At 33.3% G+C, this 15,939-nt stretch overlaps 2 protein-coding genes across 2 annotated transcripts in view; one reads left to right on the forward strand and one right to left on the reverse strand.

The window, feature by feature from the left end:
- Positions 1 to 15,939, forward strand: part of LOC113519405 (uncharacterized) — a 126,876-nt gene that overhangs the window by 10,692 nt on the left and 100,245 nt on the right.
- LOC128201136 (uncharacterized) lies at positions 12,950 to 14,660 on the reverse strand. The gene is made up of 2 exons (XM_052897007.1): positions 13,549 to 14,660; positions 12,950 to 13,185 (listed from the first exon to the last, which is right to left on the reverse strand). Exons 1-2 carry the CDS (start codon positions 14,496 to 14,498, stop codon positions 13,182 to 13,184), a joined length of 954 nt encoding a protein of 317 aa, XP_052752967.1. The 5' UTR covers positions 14,499 to 14,660; the 3' UTR covers positions 12,950 to 13,181.

Raw genomic sequence — 15,939 nt, forward strand, 5'->3', positions numbered from 1 at the left:
ACTCATATGACGTGATTCATTCAGATATGTCGTATCGTTCAAACTGTTTTCGATTTTTAAAACAGTCAAAAAGAGTTCTATTTTTGAAAATTCGAATGTCGAATTTTCTGTGCTGAGGTAAAAGAGTATTTAATAGGAAATTAAAAGCAAACAGCTGACATTCGATAATTAAATTTTCTTTTGTTTTTATTTGTAATTAAATAATCATAGAATGCCGACTATATTTGCAATTATGATGTACTTGCTCAAGTTTTTTCGTTAAATGAATGTAAGAACTTACATGTAACGTAAAATAAAAGAGCAAATTTTATTTATGTCGTAAATGTATAAATGTAATATTATTGATTAACTTTTTTTAAGCGATATTAAATATAAATAAATTATACTTAATACCACTTATTATGGTAGAAAAATAAAAAAATATATAACCCATACAGGTAACTTAAAATTATGTATATATACTTATAATTCGATTTGAATGTTCAATTTGAAAACATATAACTATAGCAAAAGTTGGAATTAAAGTCCCATAGTTCTATAACCATATCTGGGTGGAGAGCATCGGCTGTCCGTCTGTCTGTCACATCAGCCTGTGCCCATGTAAGACTTATATTAGTTCTTATTTAAAATTGTAAATAGGCAATTTATTTCATTGCTACAACCATAGTTCGAAATCGGTATAATTATTTTTGACATTTTGAAAGCTCGTCGTCCGTCATAAGATTGTTCAATTATGTTAAAAAGTTGGTCTATGGCGCGGCATAGACAAGTTCGTACGCTTTTAATTATATAATAAAAACATGTCAAAAATTCGGCGATGCGAAAACTTCGATTCTCGGTCAGTTTTTTGTTCTATGTCGGCTTGATAGCAAAGCCTTTAAGCTAAAATTACCTTGTTGTTCGCATATTTCAAAGAAGTTTTTTTCTTTTTTTTTATATAATTTTTAATTAAACATATAAATGGATAGACAGATATTCTTTATTTTCTTCAAAAGCTTACAGTAGTAAACTTATTCTGATACCAATAAATATAATTGAAATCCGTACAGTGAGGAAGTCAGAATTAAATGTATCGTCCACTATTCCTGTGCATCTTCAGGATGTGAAATAGAGAGAAAACCTGAAATTAAACCTTTTCCTAAAGACTATTATTTCATAATTGATGTAGTAAATATGATGCAAATCTATCCTACAAAAACCTAAGTGTGAAAATTAAAATATTTTAACAAAAGACACACAAATTGTAGATCTTGAAAAAAAAATAGTACCTACACGTAAATACCTCGGCATCGTAAAAGAACTTTCTAGGTTTCTACATCTATGTAAATAGGTGTCATTGATAAATAATAATCACATGAATTAGGTACAAAATAGTGTAAGTGTAAATTTTTAAAAATATAAATTCAAAAATATGCGATCTAATCAAGTCGATGTTATTTTCATATTTCTTTCTTTATTTATCCTACTAAAAACAAGGCCAGCGTCAACTTTAAACATTGTTTAAAAATAATGTTTAATGCTAACATGTTTTGTAAACGTTTATTTATATTTTAACTTGATCGATTACAAAAGTAAGATATAAATTATTGTAGTTAAAGTATTTCGATTTTGTCGTCGCCCCATTATCATAATATCATCGCGGAATCGTGCATTAATTTTGTCTCACTCTTTTTCCTGCCGTCTTATTCACACATGCATGCAATCATCACGTACCAATTAGTAAACAAATTTAAATCTTTACACTGTAGAGATAAGACCCGTTTTGGTTAAGCAAATAAAATGCAAGAAACACAGCTGCTATTGTGTTGTAAATCGTGTAACAACTATATGCTTTACAACATAAGACTCCTTTTCATTTGTACATTTGCAATGAACGCGGCCCTCTCGATGAAATGCGAAATGGATTATTTTTTCAAAAATGGAATTAAGAAGAGACAATAACGTTCATTGTTTTTAAAGATGGCGGACGGGACGGGTTCAAATATGAGATTATTACTTGTGCGCCTGGTTTATGATAATTTTATAGCTCCGTAAGGCACAATAGCATTCTTTATATTGATGCAAAATTGTTATGGCGTTATATAGGAAACATAATAATCTTGATTTGCCAGTCGTTAACAAAAAAGCCAATAAAATGTATGTTACGAAAACAGGAAACACAAACTCCTTTCTCCGCTTTGGATTTGAATTATAAAGATTTATTTCACAAAGACTCCGTTGTTACTTGCTACTCGGTATGTTTAGGTTTATGAATAAATCGGAAACGACTTTTTTAAATTACCGACTTGATGCTTTTTACTTTTTTTCGTGTGACGAATTTTTTGTTCACACTTTAATATTAATGTTTCCTTATTTTATACTCTATATAAATTGCTTATCGTGAATTGTTTAAAAATGTTGATGTATAGCGAAACGTTACGAATATTTATATATATAACTATATTTTTTTTAAATTATATATTATATAATAGTATATATAATGCGAGTATGTGAGTTTCAAAATTATTTAGGTTACTTGAAATTGGAACTTAAAAAACATATTAAAACTTATATACCTACGTAATTGACATTGCATTCTATCAGTAACATTTTTGTTTTTTGAGATAGCAACATTAAATAAATAAAAATCCATTTATTAAAACAAATCTATTTCTGAATAAATAGACAACATATTCGAATATGTGAAAACACGATAATTTAAATTTCGAACTGTTTATCACACGAAACATATTGTCCTCCGTCGTGTTGTTTCTCAGCTGCCAGGAGCAAATAGATTAACTGACGTGTCACACGCTTCCAGAAAGCTGAATAGTGCGTTACGAGTAATTTAAATAGAGCGATCCCTCAATTGGGGTTAATTCCCGTGTTTAAGGAATATGTGGAGTTTAATTAGGACCGACGTTCCTCATATTATGTCGTAATGGACGTTTTGATACGCTATTGATTAATTGTGTACTAGGAGTTATTTGTTCATCGGCCATAGTATTGTTGTACGAATTTTTATAATATTTTCGGATACCAACATTTGAATTTAGAAATTATAATTAGAATTGAAATTATTATAATAACAGGTTTAATAGTGATTCTTTTAATAAATCAACATTATCAATATCATTAATAAATTGAGAAAATTATCGACATATTAACTGGTACTGTGTGGGCTGGCATAGAATGGGCCATTCCTTCCTTTCTCGTGGGTATCGAAAGAGGCCCACTAAAAGCATCCCTCTTGAAACATCTCCATATTCTAACTGCAGTTGCCAAACCGCCTGCCAAGCGTGGCAACTACCGGCAAAACCGCCCAACCGCAAAATCGGCAAATTATGGGAGAGGCTTATGTTCAGCAATGGGCAGTTAACGTCTGATATAATTAACTGAAACACAGGATATAACACCTTAGGTCTTTATAGTGGTAACAGCAACGTATTTAAAAAATGCTAATGGGTGTCACAATATGTAATGTACTGGGTCAATAATTATCACTTTCCAGTGTTAGAGCTCTAGTAATTTATACTGCTATGATAAAAAGCTAAAAATATAGTTATTATCATAATTGCAACAAAATAATTGCAAAGAAATATATATCTAATCCCACTCTCTTTTCGAACGTATCAACATGTCAATCACAAAACGAATATGGTAATTAATTTTCACACTAAAACTCATCTAAGTGGATACAGTTACATTTGGATGTAAACTATGTATATGTCTGAATCGATCGACAACTAGCCGCGTACATTGGTCGAAACTTTCAAATCAATCCGGAAACTTCAAATTCTAATAACATAAAGAGCACGTTTGCTATCCACTTACATCACAAGACTCGTTTCGACTTTTTACCGAATCGTGATCCGAGTTTTTGTTGGGAACACATATTCAGATGTGTAATGACCAATCTCCGGGCGTTGAACAAAAAAAAGAAAGAGATCATTCGAGGCATTAATGCATCAGTTACTAAACCGTCAGACGCATGCCCTCGCGCATCCTTAACGCATTCATAATAAGAACAAGACGTTCAGTTTTCAAACGAATCAACACAGGGAGCATTCCATCTTCGAATGTTACGTTCACTTCATATTCAAATTTCTTATTTGAAAATAGAACGTCGAATATTCAAAATTAGAACGTCTTTCAAACCTTTATTGTGTCCTGGAGATCTGACTCAGCGCGACTTGACGAAATGCTCCCCGAATATGACCCGAAACGGAAATTAGACGAATACCGGGAGATCTACAACTTTTTACTAAACAGTTTAGATAAGTTTCGCTAAGATTCAATTACTCATAATCTAAAATTGTGCTCGACAAACACGGGGGCGTTTCTTGACATACAATAAATACTTTATACATTTTTAATTAAGTTCAAAACATGGTTCAGTCTAGTACATGCCACGGTTTGGGGTCAACACACTTAGAATATAACTCGACCAATTAATATTGAACCCTTTAAACATTTGAATCAGTCATAAGCTCTGCATATTTATATTGGTTGTATTGGAACCACTCACAGCGTGGTCACCCATCAATCAATGGGATCATATCGCCGCCACGCCGAAACGAAACCAGCGACGTCTAAGATTATGATTTTATAAGTTTGAGTAATATTTTATTCAAATTTTAGGTTGATTGAATGTTTCGGCTTGGGATACTGTTGCTTTACTAGTTTATAAAACACATATAGCTGATTATGAATGTCTTATAATAACTAGTTTGCAATTTGAATACGTTATACCAGAATAATGGAGTAACTGACATTAAAGAAGTGACGCTAAGCTTATAGAGAAAAGAAAAAATATGATCTGTGGCGTATCAAGATATGTTCCAGCGTTCGCCCCACACGCCCGTCATAATCCATCTTAGCCCGTTCGATATTTGAATACACTCGAATTTGGAACGCGCGCTCGTAATATGAACTTAGTTCGTTTCGTTTTTCAATTGCTTCACTTATATTTTGAATTTAGAACGACGGCCTGAGATAAGAGCTCAGTTTTATTTTTTTTATATTCTGCTGACGTTCGAAATTTAAAATAAAATTGAGCGTGCATGTTTTTACGTCTAGACGAGTTTTAGTGACCAATAAATTGTCTAGCTATTGTATTGTCATGATTTCATTGTCGTATGAAATGTGATAGAGAAATCGCAATTCAGAAATTCTGCGCGCGTGTTGGGTTACGTAAGTTGGCATATTGTGTATGCTAGGGGCCGGCACGCGCGAGCCACCTTCACGTATCGCAACAGCGCGCGGGGTGGCCGTCAGTAGCCACTGGCCATCGCATTCTTTTACGCACACCATTGACAACCGACTTAAAAGTTAATCCATTCATAGATAAATATTCGAATGTTTAAATTATGTAGAGTTGATTGATTGGTATTGATATCTAAAGTTATTTATATATCACTGTTTATTAATAATTATTACAATAGTCTTATACTAGATGCTTCTATAAAAATAATAATACTAATGGTAATCAAATCGAAACCTGTTATTATAAAGTCTATTTATAATAAAATAATGTTTTGATAATTCTTACTAATGTTGGAAATGTAAATGTAATTTTTTTGTTTATTACCTTTTAGTGCCTTTACGGTTCAACCAATCATCAGATCATGCGGACGAAGTTGCAAGTAAAAGTTAGTAAAATCACAAGTAAAGTAAAATCACTTATGTATACTCATAAGATTATGAGAATTAAATAAATTAATGGACAGACTTAATTATGATAAACCAAACCATATCGTATTTCAAATTCTTAAAATAATTGTTGATTAACGGTTGAATTCGTTGACATATCTTGATTTATAAAAAAAAGATAAAAATACAAATTAAGCTTTCTTCCAAGTATAAATAACGTACCTAATATTACACTATTACAGTTTGATAAGATGGTGGTCTATTTATTCGATCGATAAAAAAATACAAATTTTATACGGTCTACTAAACAGACTCGTCTTTTGTTACATTCAAATTTAGAAAATAAACCATAGATAATGAAATCATCTACGCGGAAATTAGCCGAATAGGAACAATACGCGTCACTGGCATGTTGGCGTTGCCATATAACGCCAAGGGTCACATCTCGAAGACAATGCTCAATGAGCACATGGGGTGGGGGGAGGTATTAGGTGGGACGTGGGAGGGGGGGATAATTATTCGACGCTAGCTCGTGGACCACGCCCGCTATTGTAGCACTAAATATGGGCTTTTACGGTGACTCTCGTTGGGGTTATTGACGTGTTAGAATATTGTAAAGTAAAATATGATTTAACTTTTAATGACAAAGATTACATTTTAATATGTAATTTTCATTAAGTAATTTTTTTTAATCCACACCCTATTATCGGAATTCATTACTACATTTATAGTGTACTTTCTTATAAGAACTTGATTTCATTTCAAAATCCGATATACGTTCAAAAGTATATCAGTAAAATGAAAGATTCCAAACATTCAGCTACATGATATCCGCTGTAGTTTAAGCACTGAGTATGAATTCCTTAATTAGATTTGCCTCGATGAGTAGTTGGCTGACTAATGGTGATCAGGGTCTGAGTGGGTCAATGGTGATGAAACCCGTATTACTTACATGTACATGTAAGTAAATACAATTTCTAAAAGACTGTTTTATATATTATAGTTTTTTTTTTAATTCAGTCAATTTTGTAGTCATAAAAATGTAATTCTTATTTTAAATCTTGGATTTTTCGGTGACTTTGATTCAATACGATTTGAAATTGGTTTGACATTCCAATTAATGACGCACTTAGAAAAAAAAAATCTTATTGGTTTTTACTCTGCACTCTCCATTACGTTCAAAGAAACAATCTCGCGGCCAAAAATAAATCTGGGATTACATCGTAATTACGGTACCGACAAATATGAACCTAAAAAAATATAAACCACTCATTCGGCTGTTTAAAACGGGCATTCATCTAACTTATCTCGTTTGGTTTGGGAGCACTCAAAAAATCTATTTTTAAGTTAAAAACTCCATACGTTGTACGGAGCAAATGTAAAAATTTCATATCTACCGTTATGTACAAAGTGATTGATTTTATTACTACAGTTCGGGAATTGATGTTTGGAACGAGTGTGTTTTTGCGTTCGTCTATTTAAATGACTTCTGTTTTCATAGTTCCATACATTCGATTACTATTTCTGATGTTGTCGGTATTGTTCTGATTGGCTTTTACTATATTCTGTTCAATGTTTCTATTATTGAGTTTATTATTTTGTTTGAAATCTATATTGTTATTTAAAAATTACCAGAGGTAGACTGCAAAAGTGGTTTGTTTGAATACCTCTATTCTACACTTGTCTCTACTATATTGTCAGATGTATTTTGATTTAATTGATAGGATTTGTACAATAAAATTACAAGATACAAAGACATAACAGCCTATCCTATGAATGAGGACTATCTTCATGAATGAAGAAGCTTGAGTGTTAAAATGGGCATTACAATATTATATTTATATTATATATAATATACATAATATACATATTATATATTATATAATATGTATATTATATATACATGCTATCATACCTTTTATCTTTGCTTAACAGGAGATACCAAACCCTGTAATGTAACTAACTACCTTTGTATATATATATATATAAAGTTACCAAATTCCATCAGGTAGGCAGTTAGATTATTTGTTATTTTAAATATTGTAAAAAGAAAATATTACATTGCTTGCAGTTAATATTTTTACACAAAAGATATTTCCTTTAGAATAAGCAGCAGAAACTAAATACTGATTGCTTATATTAATTAAGAATTCTCCTGCTTTATTTTCTTCTTTATGTTGTTCCTATATTTATACTATTTTAGGGGGCTTTCAACTTTGTTCGAATTACAAATTAAGTTCATATGTAAGAAATTGCAAAAAAAAAAATTGGCATTATTACAAAAATACTTGTACTTTTCAACTATTTATTACAATAAATACCAAACCAATTGTAATAATATTAATATAAATAAAAAGTTCCACCAAGTACCAACAACCATGACTGATAACACGACAAATATTTGACTTTATACTTTATAAGAACTACAAGTAATTAATGCATATTATCCATTGGCCCTGTGATCCTTGCATAGAATAGGCCACCCCTTCCTTTCTCGTAGATGTCATAAGAAGCAAACTAAGGGATGGCGAGAGATGGCAAGCAGCGTCCCTCTTAAAATATTTCTAAAGTCTAACTGCAGTTACCAATCCGCCTACTAAACGTACTGGCAATACCCCCCAGGGGGAGGCTTATGTTCAGCTATATGATCATGATAATTCATTAAAATATAAATTTGAAAATTTATTAAATTATTTCTGAAAGAAACTTGTTGAAACTTGAAAAGCGAGTGTTTATTAGAGAAAATTAAATTAATACAAAGCCAATAAAAAGCCTAAACACAGATTAATATATTTGTCGATGTGGTGAACGTAATATCTACAAAAATAACAATATTTTATCAAACCAAAAGACTTTGGTTATTATCTTAAATCCTGTATACCCACTTAAAATGACGTACATACGAAATGAAACGTACCAGACGCCAGTACAAGTTGGGACGGCCAAATGAGTAACGTATAAGAAACTGTTTGTTTTAATAAAACTTTATGACTAAATACCGTTGATGATGGGAACCGTCCGTCTTCTACTATATTGTTGTTTATCGATTACATATTTACGACCACTGTAACAGCTGGCAATGTATACAGGTTCTATACTTGATCGGGTAAAAGAAAAAAATATTTAAATTTTAATATTATTCACCATTTGTGTTTTGACTTTTTACTCTTTCTTCTTTGTTTTGTTATATTTGTTTCTTTTTTTAATTATTCTATGTTGGGCAATGCTTGATTTAAGCATTATCATACCATATAAGTACAATTGCTGAACAATTTTAAAAGTAATGTTGTTAATCATCATTATCATCATATCAGCCATTAGTTGCCATGCTTGGCAGGTGGGTTGGCAAACGCAGTTAGGCTTTGGTGATATTTTAAGAAGGACGTTGCTGCCCATCCTTCGACCATAAGTTCCCTTAGTCGCCTCTTATGACACCCACGAGAAAGGAGGGGAGTGGCCCATTCTATGGTGAGACCTACACGGCGAAATGTTGTTAATATTATGTAATAATTCATACAGATGTCTAAACAAATTATTAAAATTGATAGAAATAATAATCTATTACATATGTAATATTACATTATTTGCATAGAGATTACGAAATTAATTCTAAAGATAAATTGAAATAGATTGTAATATGTAAGTGACTGTACATTATTATTGGCCATTTTATCGAGATATTAAATCAAAATTATCCACACATCCTTCAAATATTGTAGCCGATGCTGACAAGATAACAAATGTGATAGCGCGGTAAACACAGCAGCCTGACCTCACCTTACATGGCGACCGAAATATATAGACATAATAATTCACGTGCACGCTCAAATAAATTCGAATTTTTATAAATTCAATGGCGAACCTCGACGGAATTGATTTTCGATATAAATGAATATTCGTTTTTAGTTGAATACACTTGAGAGTGGAACGAGCTCGCTTCATCACGGCACCGCTTATGAATTTGGAATTTGACCGTTTTTAGACCCATTCCGCGGTACCAAATTAAAAATGTAAGAATTCTCGCTTGCAAAAGGAATTTATATTTTATTTCATTTCATTAAATCCCCCATCTTTTGTTTCCGCGGCCCGTTCCGATCGGAATTCATATTTTTCTGTGTTTTGTTTCGGTTTGCGAGCGGCGTATTGTTTTATTGTTGTGTCCATTCTAAACGTTTCGTTTCTCGTTCCGAAACGGGTATTAATTATTTTCTTATTTTTGATGAATGCGCCGCTCGAATTTTAAGACGACTCTTAGCGGCGATTAAAAGTGCGCGATACAATTTGCCATTTAGAAACTCAATCACGATTTTCATTAAAATTCTGTTGCGCGGTCGCGTAAAAAATATGCTTACATTTGATCCGGTGATCTCTGGGTGAAATCAGCGGTACGTCGAGATTACCAGTACGGTGTGTATACTCCGATAGTGCTTAAACTATTAAACGCAACGTCGGACCCGAATAGACAAGATACGTATCGTTTACCGAAAATAATACCGGTCAGTAATCTGACATTCTCATACGAGTCTCGGGCGTTACGCAAGTTACCTTTCTTACAACAACGGAGATTATTTGTTACTCATCAATCTTAAATAGACACGACCACTCCATTGTTCCCGTGACATTTAGACGAATTTATAAATACGCCGACGAATAAATTCTATCGGCTCTATATAAATTAAATTCATATAATGCCCATGAATAATTTGAGTGGTTTTAATTTCAGAACGTACATGTCACGTTCGTATTATCGATGATTGTTACATTAAGTCATAATTTATTCAAATTTCGAATTACCGCGTTCGTATTTGAATTTGGAATAGAGCGCATACCTAATTGTTGATCGCGCGTTGGCATTTTGGCATACGCTCTAGCGATTGGCTGTTACCTTTTCGTATTTCCAACGTCGCTTTGTATTCGGATTTAGAAAAGGTGATTATTTGCTTTCTTTATGTCTTTATATTGTGTGCAAATGTAATTGTTCCCGCGTCTGCTTATTGTTGTAAATATGAGCGTGGACGGATAGTTTCGTCTCGCGCCTGCCCGAGTGCTGGGGATCGGCGGGACCGCATAAAGATTGCGCGCTTGAATGCGGTCTCGCGATGACGTACGGCGTTCGTATCGAGTTTATTAACGTTCCCAGTTGACATTTTTACACTTTATGTATATCATTGTGTGTCATCTCATGTGCTGTGTGTATATGTGGGTGTGTGTATATGTTTACAATTTCTATTACTTATTGTAATATTTTAAGGATTTCGATTTGCTAATGCTACAGCGTAGGGGAGAGAGGACATGTTAGTAATGCGGACTAGCAGACCCATTGCTCGCAATATACCCTTTCAGGTCGACCTCCACGATGTCCACTCTGCAAACTATCGTACTGAATTCCAGGTGTATTCATCACGTGGACTTTCATGGGCTAACTGACCTGCTTCCATTATCACCTATCATCTCTCACTGGTGCCCCGCCAGCGTATACCGTTAGCACAGGCGGAGTTACCATTCGATTATCATCCATAAAAAATACTTCTTCTTTTCATTTAAGAGTTTACTCTTGTCGATGCAATTAATTAATGCATTTTCATCCAACCAGCTCTATCCCATATCATATCTTTCACCTCCTTATACGATTCGACACCTAGTGTTTCCTTTACCTGTCCCATGTAGTTATTCCTCGGTCTTCCCCTTTCTCTTTTACTATCTTTATTTTTCCTTCTACTGTGCTCTTTAAAAAATCGACATTTCGAATAAGGTGGCATAGCATTTTGCCTCTTCTATTCTTTTTATTATGGTTCTTTAGAATGTAGTTATTAAAAAAATACCACAGTGTAATATTTTATTTAGACTCTATCGTTACTCACATATAAGTCTTTTATTGCATTGCGCATCTTTGATGTGTCGGCTACAACAATGACTGTGCCATCGATTAATTCCGTTCCTTGCATTATACGAGTCGCAGTCTATTCTTGCATAAATCTCGTCAACGTTTTAGTGTCGTTTGTAAGGATGCGAGTAAACAGAAATTGCATTCCGTATACTCGTAATGTGCACGGCGCGGCGATGCCAAATGACGCATTGCCAAATTTCGCGACGTCTGCATAGATTTATAAAGTATTAGCTTTTACCCGCGGCTTTGTTTGCGTTAATATTGATTTTGTTCAACAATTACAGTTGTTGGTATATGGAGGGATAAAACAGTTGCATTTTTTATGCAACTTGAAATGGCAAACAAGCTAACAGCCCACCTAATGGAAAGTGGTAACCGTCGCCTATAGACATGAGCAGTACCATGAACATAACAGAGTATACTGTTTTGCCCATGATACCTCCCATGCGTTACCATTCCTGAGGACTCAGGTGTTATTCCTCTGTACCCTGCAAATTCACTGCCATATCACCCACCCTTCAAACCGAAACACAGCCATGTAAACACAACTGCTTCACGGTAGAAACACGAATGGGACAGAGGTGCTGAAGCAAACGTCTTTTGTACAAAGTCTCCCTCTGGTAATGAATGGTAATAAAACCCATCCCTTTTAAGGAGCAATATACATATATATATATATATATATATATATATATATATATATATATATATATATATATATATATATATATATATATATATATATATATATATATATATATATAAATCTGTACTTATATCGTAGTCATGAATTATAAATAATAATTCGTCAAAGTTTGAAACAAATAGGACGACGCAACAAAAAGTTTTATACAAAAATTATCGCTCATTCACCCCATTCCCTGTAAAAGTTTTCGCAAGAGAAAATAACCTATAACCTAAAAATTCATTATAATCAGAGGTTTAAGCGTGAAAGCGTAATATACAAACTTACTTTCTGATTTATAATATTAGTTAGGATTCGTGTTAGATGTAAATGTGGCATTATTTTGTTTGGTTTAATGCGTTTTGATGGGCGTCTCACGGTGCCGCTTAATTAATGACGTTATTGTATTTTAATTGTCATTTCTGAGTATTTTGTTTGCTGTCTCTATTTGACATGTACTTTGTGTTAAAAGATGTACTGTTACTACTGCTAATGAAGTACAATCATTGGACCATTTGTTTTTTGACTGTCAACATTTTTCCCTATATCTGATATTAATCTAATTAATATATTTAATTTTATTAAGTTACGTTAAGCACTAGTCTTAAATTATATAGATAGAGTCTCGAGTTTGAAAAACTTTGTGTCAGCTAATTGTCAAATCAGCTAAGTAGTTTTTTATTATTAATCTATATACTTACGTACATAACGTATCTTGACGTATCTATATTTAATTATTTATTAAGGGGTTATATACAGTTAATGGGTCGAAAAAAAGCGAATTTTTAGGAATTTTTTTTGAGAAGCCGTTAAAATTTATTGATTCCAAAAGTTTACATACTTATTATGGTATTATTCAACAACATTTTAGTGCTTATTATTAGTAAAAATATTTCTCTGGAGAAGAGCTACAGCCGATCTCCAGGAGGTCCTCTAAAAAAAGACGTCTTGCGGTGACCACTCTATCTCTGAACTGGATCATCTGAAATTAAAAAAATAAAAAGATTTAGTTAAAGTAATGTTAAATTCAATTATTAATCGATGGAATAAGCAAAAAAAAATTTTTTGTCAAAATGGCGCCTTCTCAAAAAAAAAGTCGATTTTTCACCAAAATTTCAACTTTAAATTGTTTATAAAAAATCGAAGTTTTTATTGGAAAAATAAAAGCTTCGATTAATAACTGAAAAATATATTTAAGAAGCTTGTATCAAAATTTTAGACGAATCGGAGAAACCGTTTTCGAGTTACAGTGGTCACCGACTTTGAAAACACCATTTCGAGAAAAACGCGTTTAAAGTTTTGAGTGCACTTTACATGGGATAAAAAATTTTTTTTTTCAACTTACATGGTGTCATCTATTCCAGGCCCATATAAGAGACCTTCTGCTGATTCATTAGCTTCCAATAACTCGAGCTGATGTTGTCTGCGAGCCATTCTTCCATCTCGGGTGCTATCGCGCGCTCTGCGGTCGGAGATGTTCACGCGCTGCTCATCTTCTTTTTCGGCATATAAATGTGCGTTGGGTCCAAGTGTAATTCCTATTGCATTCATATAATATAATAATGAAGCCATTCCTTCATTAAAGACGCCAGCAGCTATGTATGCAGCGGTTTCTACAGTTTTCGAGCCTGCCGGAACAATTTTGGGAGAGATTTTCCAAATCAGTTGATTATAACTCTCGTTGTTGTTTTGGTTAAAACCACCGACACATCTTTCCAATAAACTTTTATTGCTGAGGTCTATAAAAATCGGACGTATAGCTTCAGCAACATCATCAGGTAGTGGCTCATAATCATGTTCGAAAGTAGATACTTCATTGGCAGCAGCAGCCCTCTGCCAGCTGCACCATGAGTCTGGTCCACTCGGACAGTTGTCGTGCTGAGGTTTTTGGTCAGATGAACAATAGTGATAATATGTGGCCCAGATAGCATTATACATTTTCTCAATGGAATCACAATTTCTACGTATTGCTAAGCCATAGTAAACTGTTAACTTATCGATCATCTTTCCAGTGAGTTTTCCTTTTCCACCGAGAGTTTTCTTTTGTATTTTTTTTCCTTTCGCATTCTCAACAGTCTCAACATTTTTTTTTACACAATCTCGAAGTCTCGTACCCATTCGTTTCTGTACATGTCCAATACATTCTTTCTTTACAACTTCCTCATCACCATAAGGTTTAACTTTTAAAATTCCCGAGTACGTTTTGGAATCACCGTCTCCGATATAATTTTTATAGATGACTCCGAGTTTTTCCAATGAACGTTTGAACATTTCAACGACTGAATCAACTTCCATTTTCCCTGAGGAACCAGCATGATTTGCAGTGCAAGTATTTTTATGTTCTTCGTACCATTCATTATACTCTTCTGTATCAAGTTTCTTCTTCCAAGTTTCACACAGTTTACAGTAGGCACTTTTAACAACTATATCTATTATTTTACCTGAATAATATCCAATCAAAGAACACCGTACAAGGAAGTATACCCTCGCTTTTTCCATGTGCCATCACCAGATACAGTTAATTCTGTTGAATGTTCGTTACCTTGATTATCGGAAGTCAAATTTTTCTCTTCGGTACAAGCCTGTGCAAAAAGTTTTTCAGTGGCTATTTTTACACTGGAGTGAATGTTATTTATTATCAAATCATAAGTTGGCTGTGATATAAAAGCTCGCATGTCCATTAATCCACAAAATTTTGCTGCACCTTTCAATCCTAATCCGAGAACTCTCATGACAAATAAAAATCGTCGATTTATTTCATAAGAATGCGTGACGAACGGACTAGAATTTACGCTACGGTCGGCACACTTATCACACAGCACAACTATTTGAAAACCAAGTCCTCGTTCAGAAGTTGTTTGAAACTTGACATCTCCGTCACAGACTTTACACTTTACATATTCAGCAATTGCTGTAAAAACAGTAATGAAGTTTAGTATGCGATACTCAACAGACGGATCACGTGTGACGGAGATTTCCTCTTGCTCTTTAAATTTTTTCGCCGAGGCACTGAAACTCCTTTCATCTGTTTCAGCTGTTTTTGGGTTGAAAACATTTTTACGTTTTTTTACTCTCGACTTACGTACATTATGAGATTTTCTCATTATTCGGGAAGACTTCATTTTCACTGGAAATTACACACAAAAAAATAAACGATCTCACAAGTTTACAGCTTGGCTTGGCTCCGTATACTGACTACCACTCTTAAATATGTTCCACTTTAGGGTCGAAAAAATATAAACTCACTTTTCAGGTATAAAATAAAATAATCACACTGTTGATTTACACATCTAAACACTTTAGAAGGGGAATGCTTACAATAGACAGATGCATGAAAGGGACAGCGCTCAGGTAGTCGATGCCGCTCCGGCCTTATACTCGTACTCCCAAGCGCTCCGAGACGTCGTTACAAATATGCGTGTAACTTCGAAAATATTTGCCGGATCGATTTGAAATTTCTTGTGTGTATTCTTGAATATATGTAGAATCAGAAAATAAAATAAAAAAAAAATCGATTTTTTGAAAAAATTAACTGTATATAACCCCTTAAATAAAATGAGTTATTGTACATTGAAAAGGTGCAAAATGTATAAAACAAATAAATATAAAGAATCACTCGTAATTATTTATTACGTAAAATTATATGAAAAATTTGACCCGCTTTTTTAAAAGCATTTGTTTGGAGACACTGTATAATCTAAGCATTTAGTTTGTCTTCTTTTAATTTAGACCGAAG

This window comes from Galleria mellonella, unplaced genomic scaffold, assembly GCF_026898425.1.
Source record: "Galleria mellonella isolate WM207_F2 unplaced genomic scaffold, CSIRO_AGI_GalMel_v1 utg352, whole genome shotgun sequence".
Lineage (NCBI taxonomy): Eukaryota > Metazoa > Arthropoda > Insecta > Lepidoptera > Pyralidae > Galleria > Galleria mellonella.

What these genes read in the sequence shown, in the direction of transcription:
- LOC128201136 (XM_052897007.1), bottom strand. Translation starts at nt 14,498, where the DNA reads ATGGAAGTTGATTCAGTCGTTGAAATGTTCAAACGTTCATTGGAAAAA.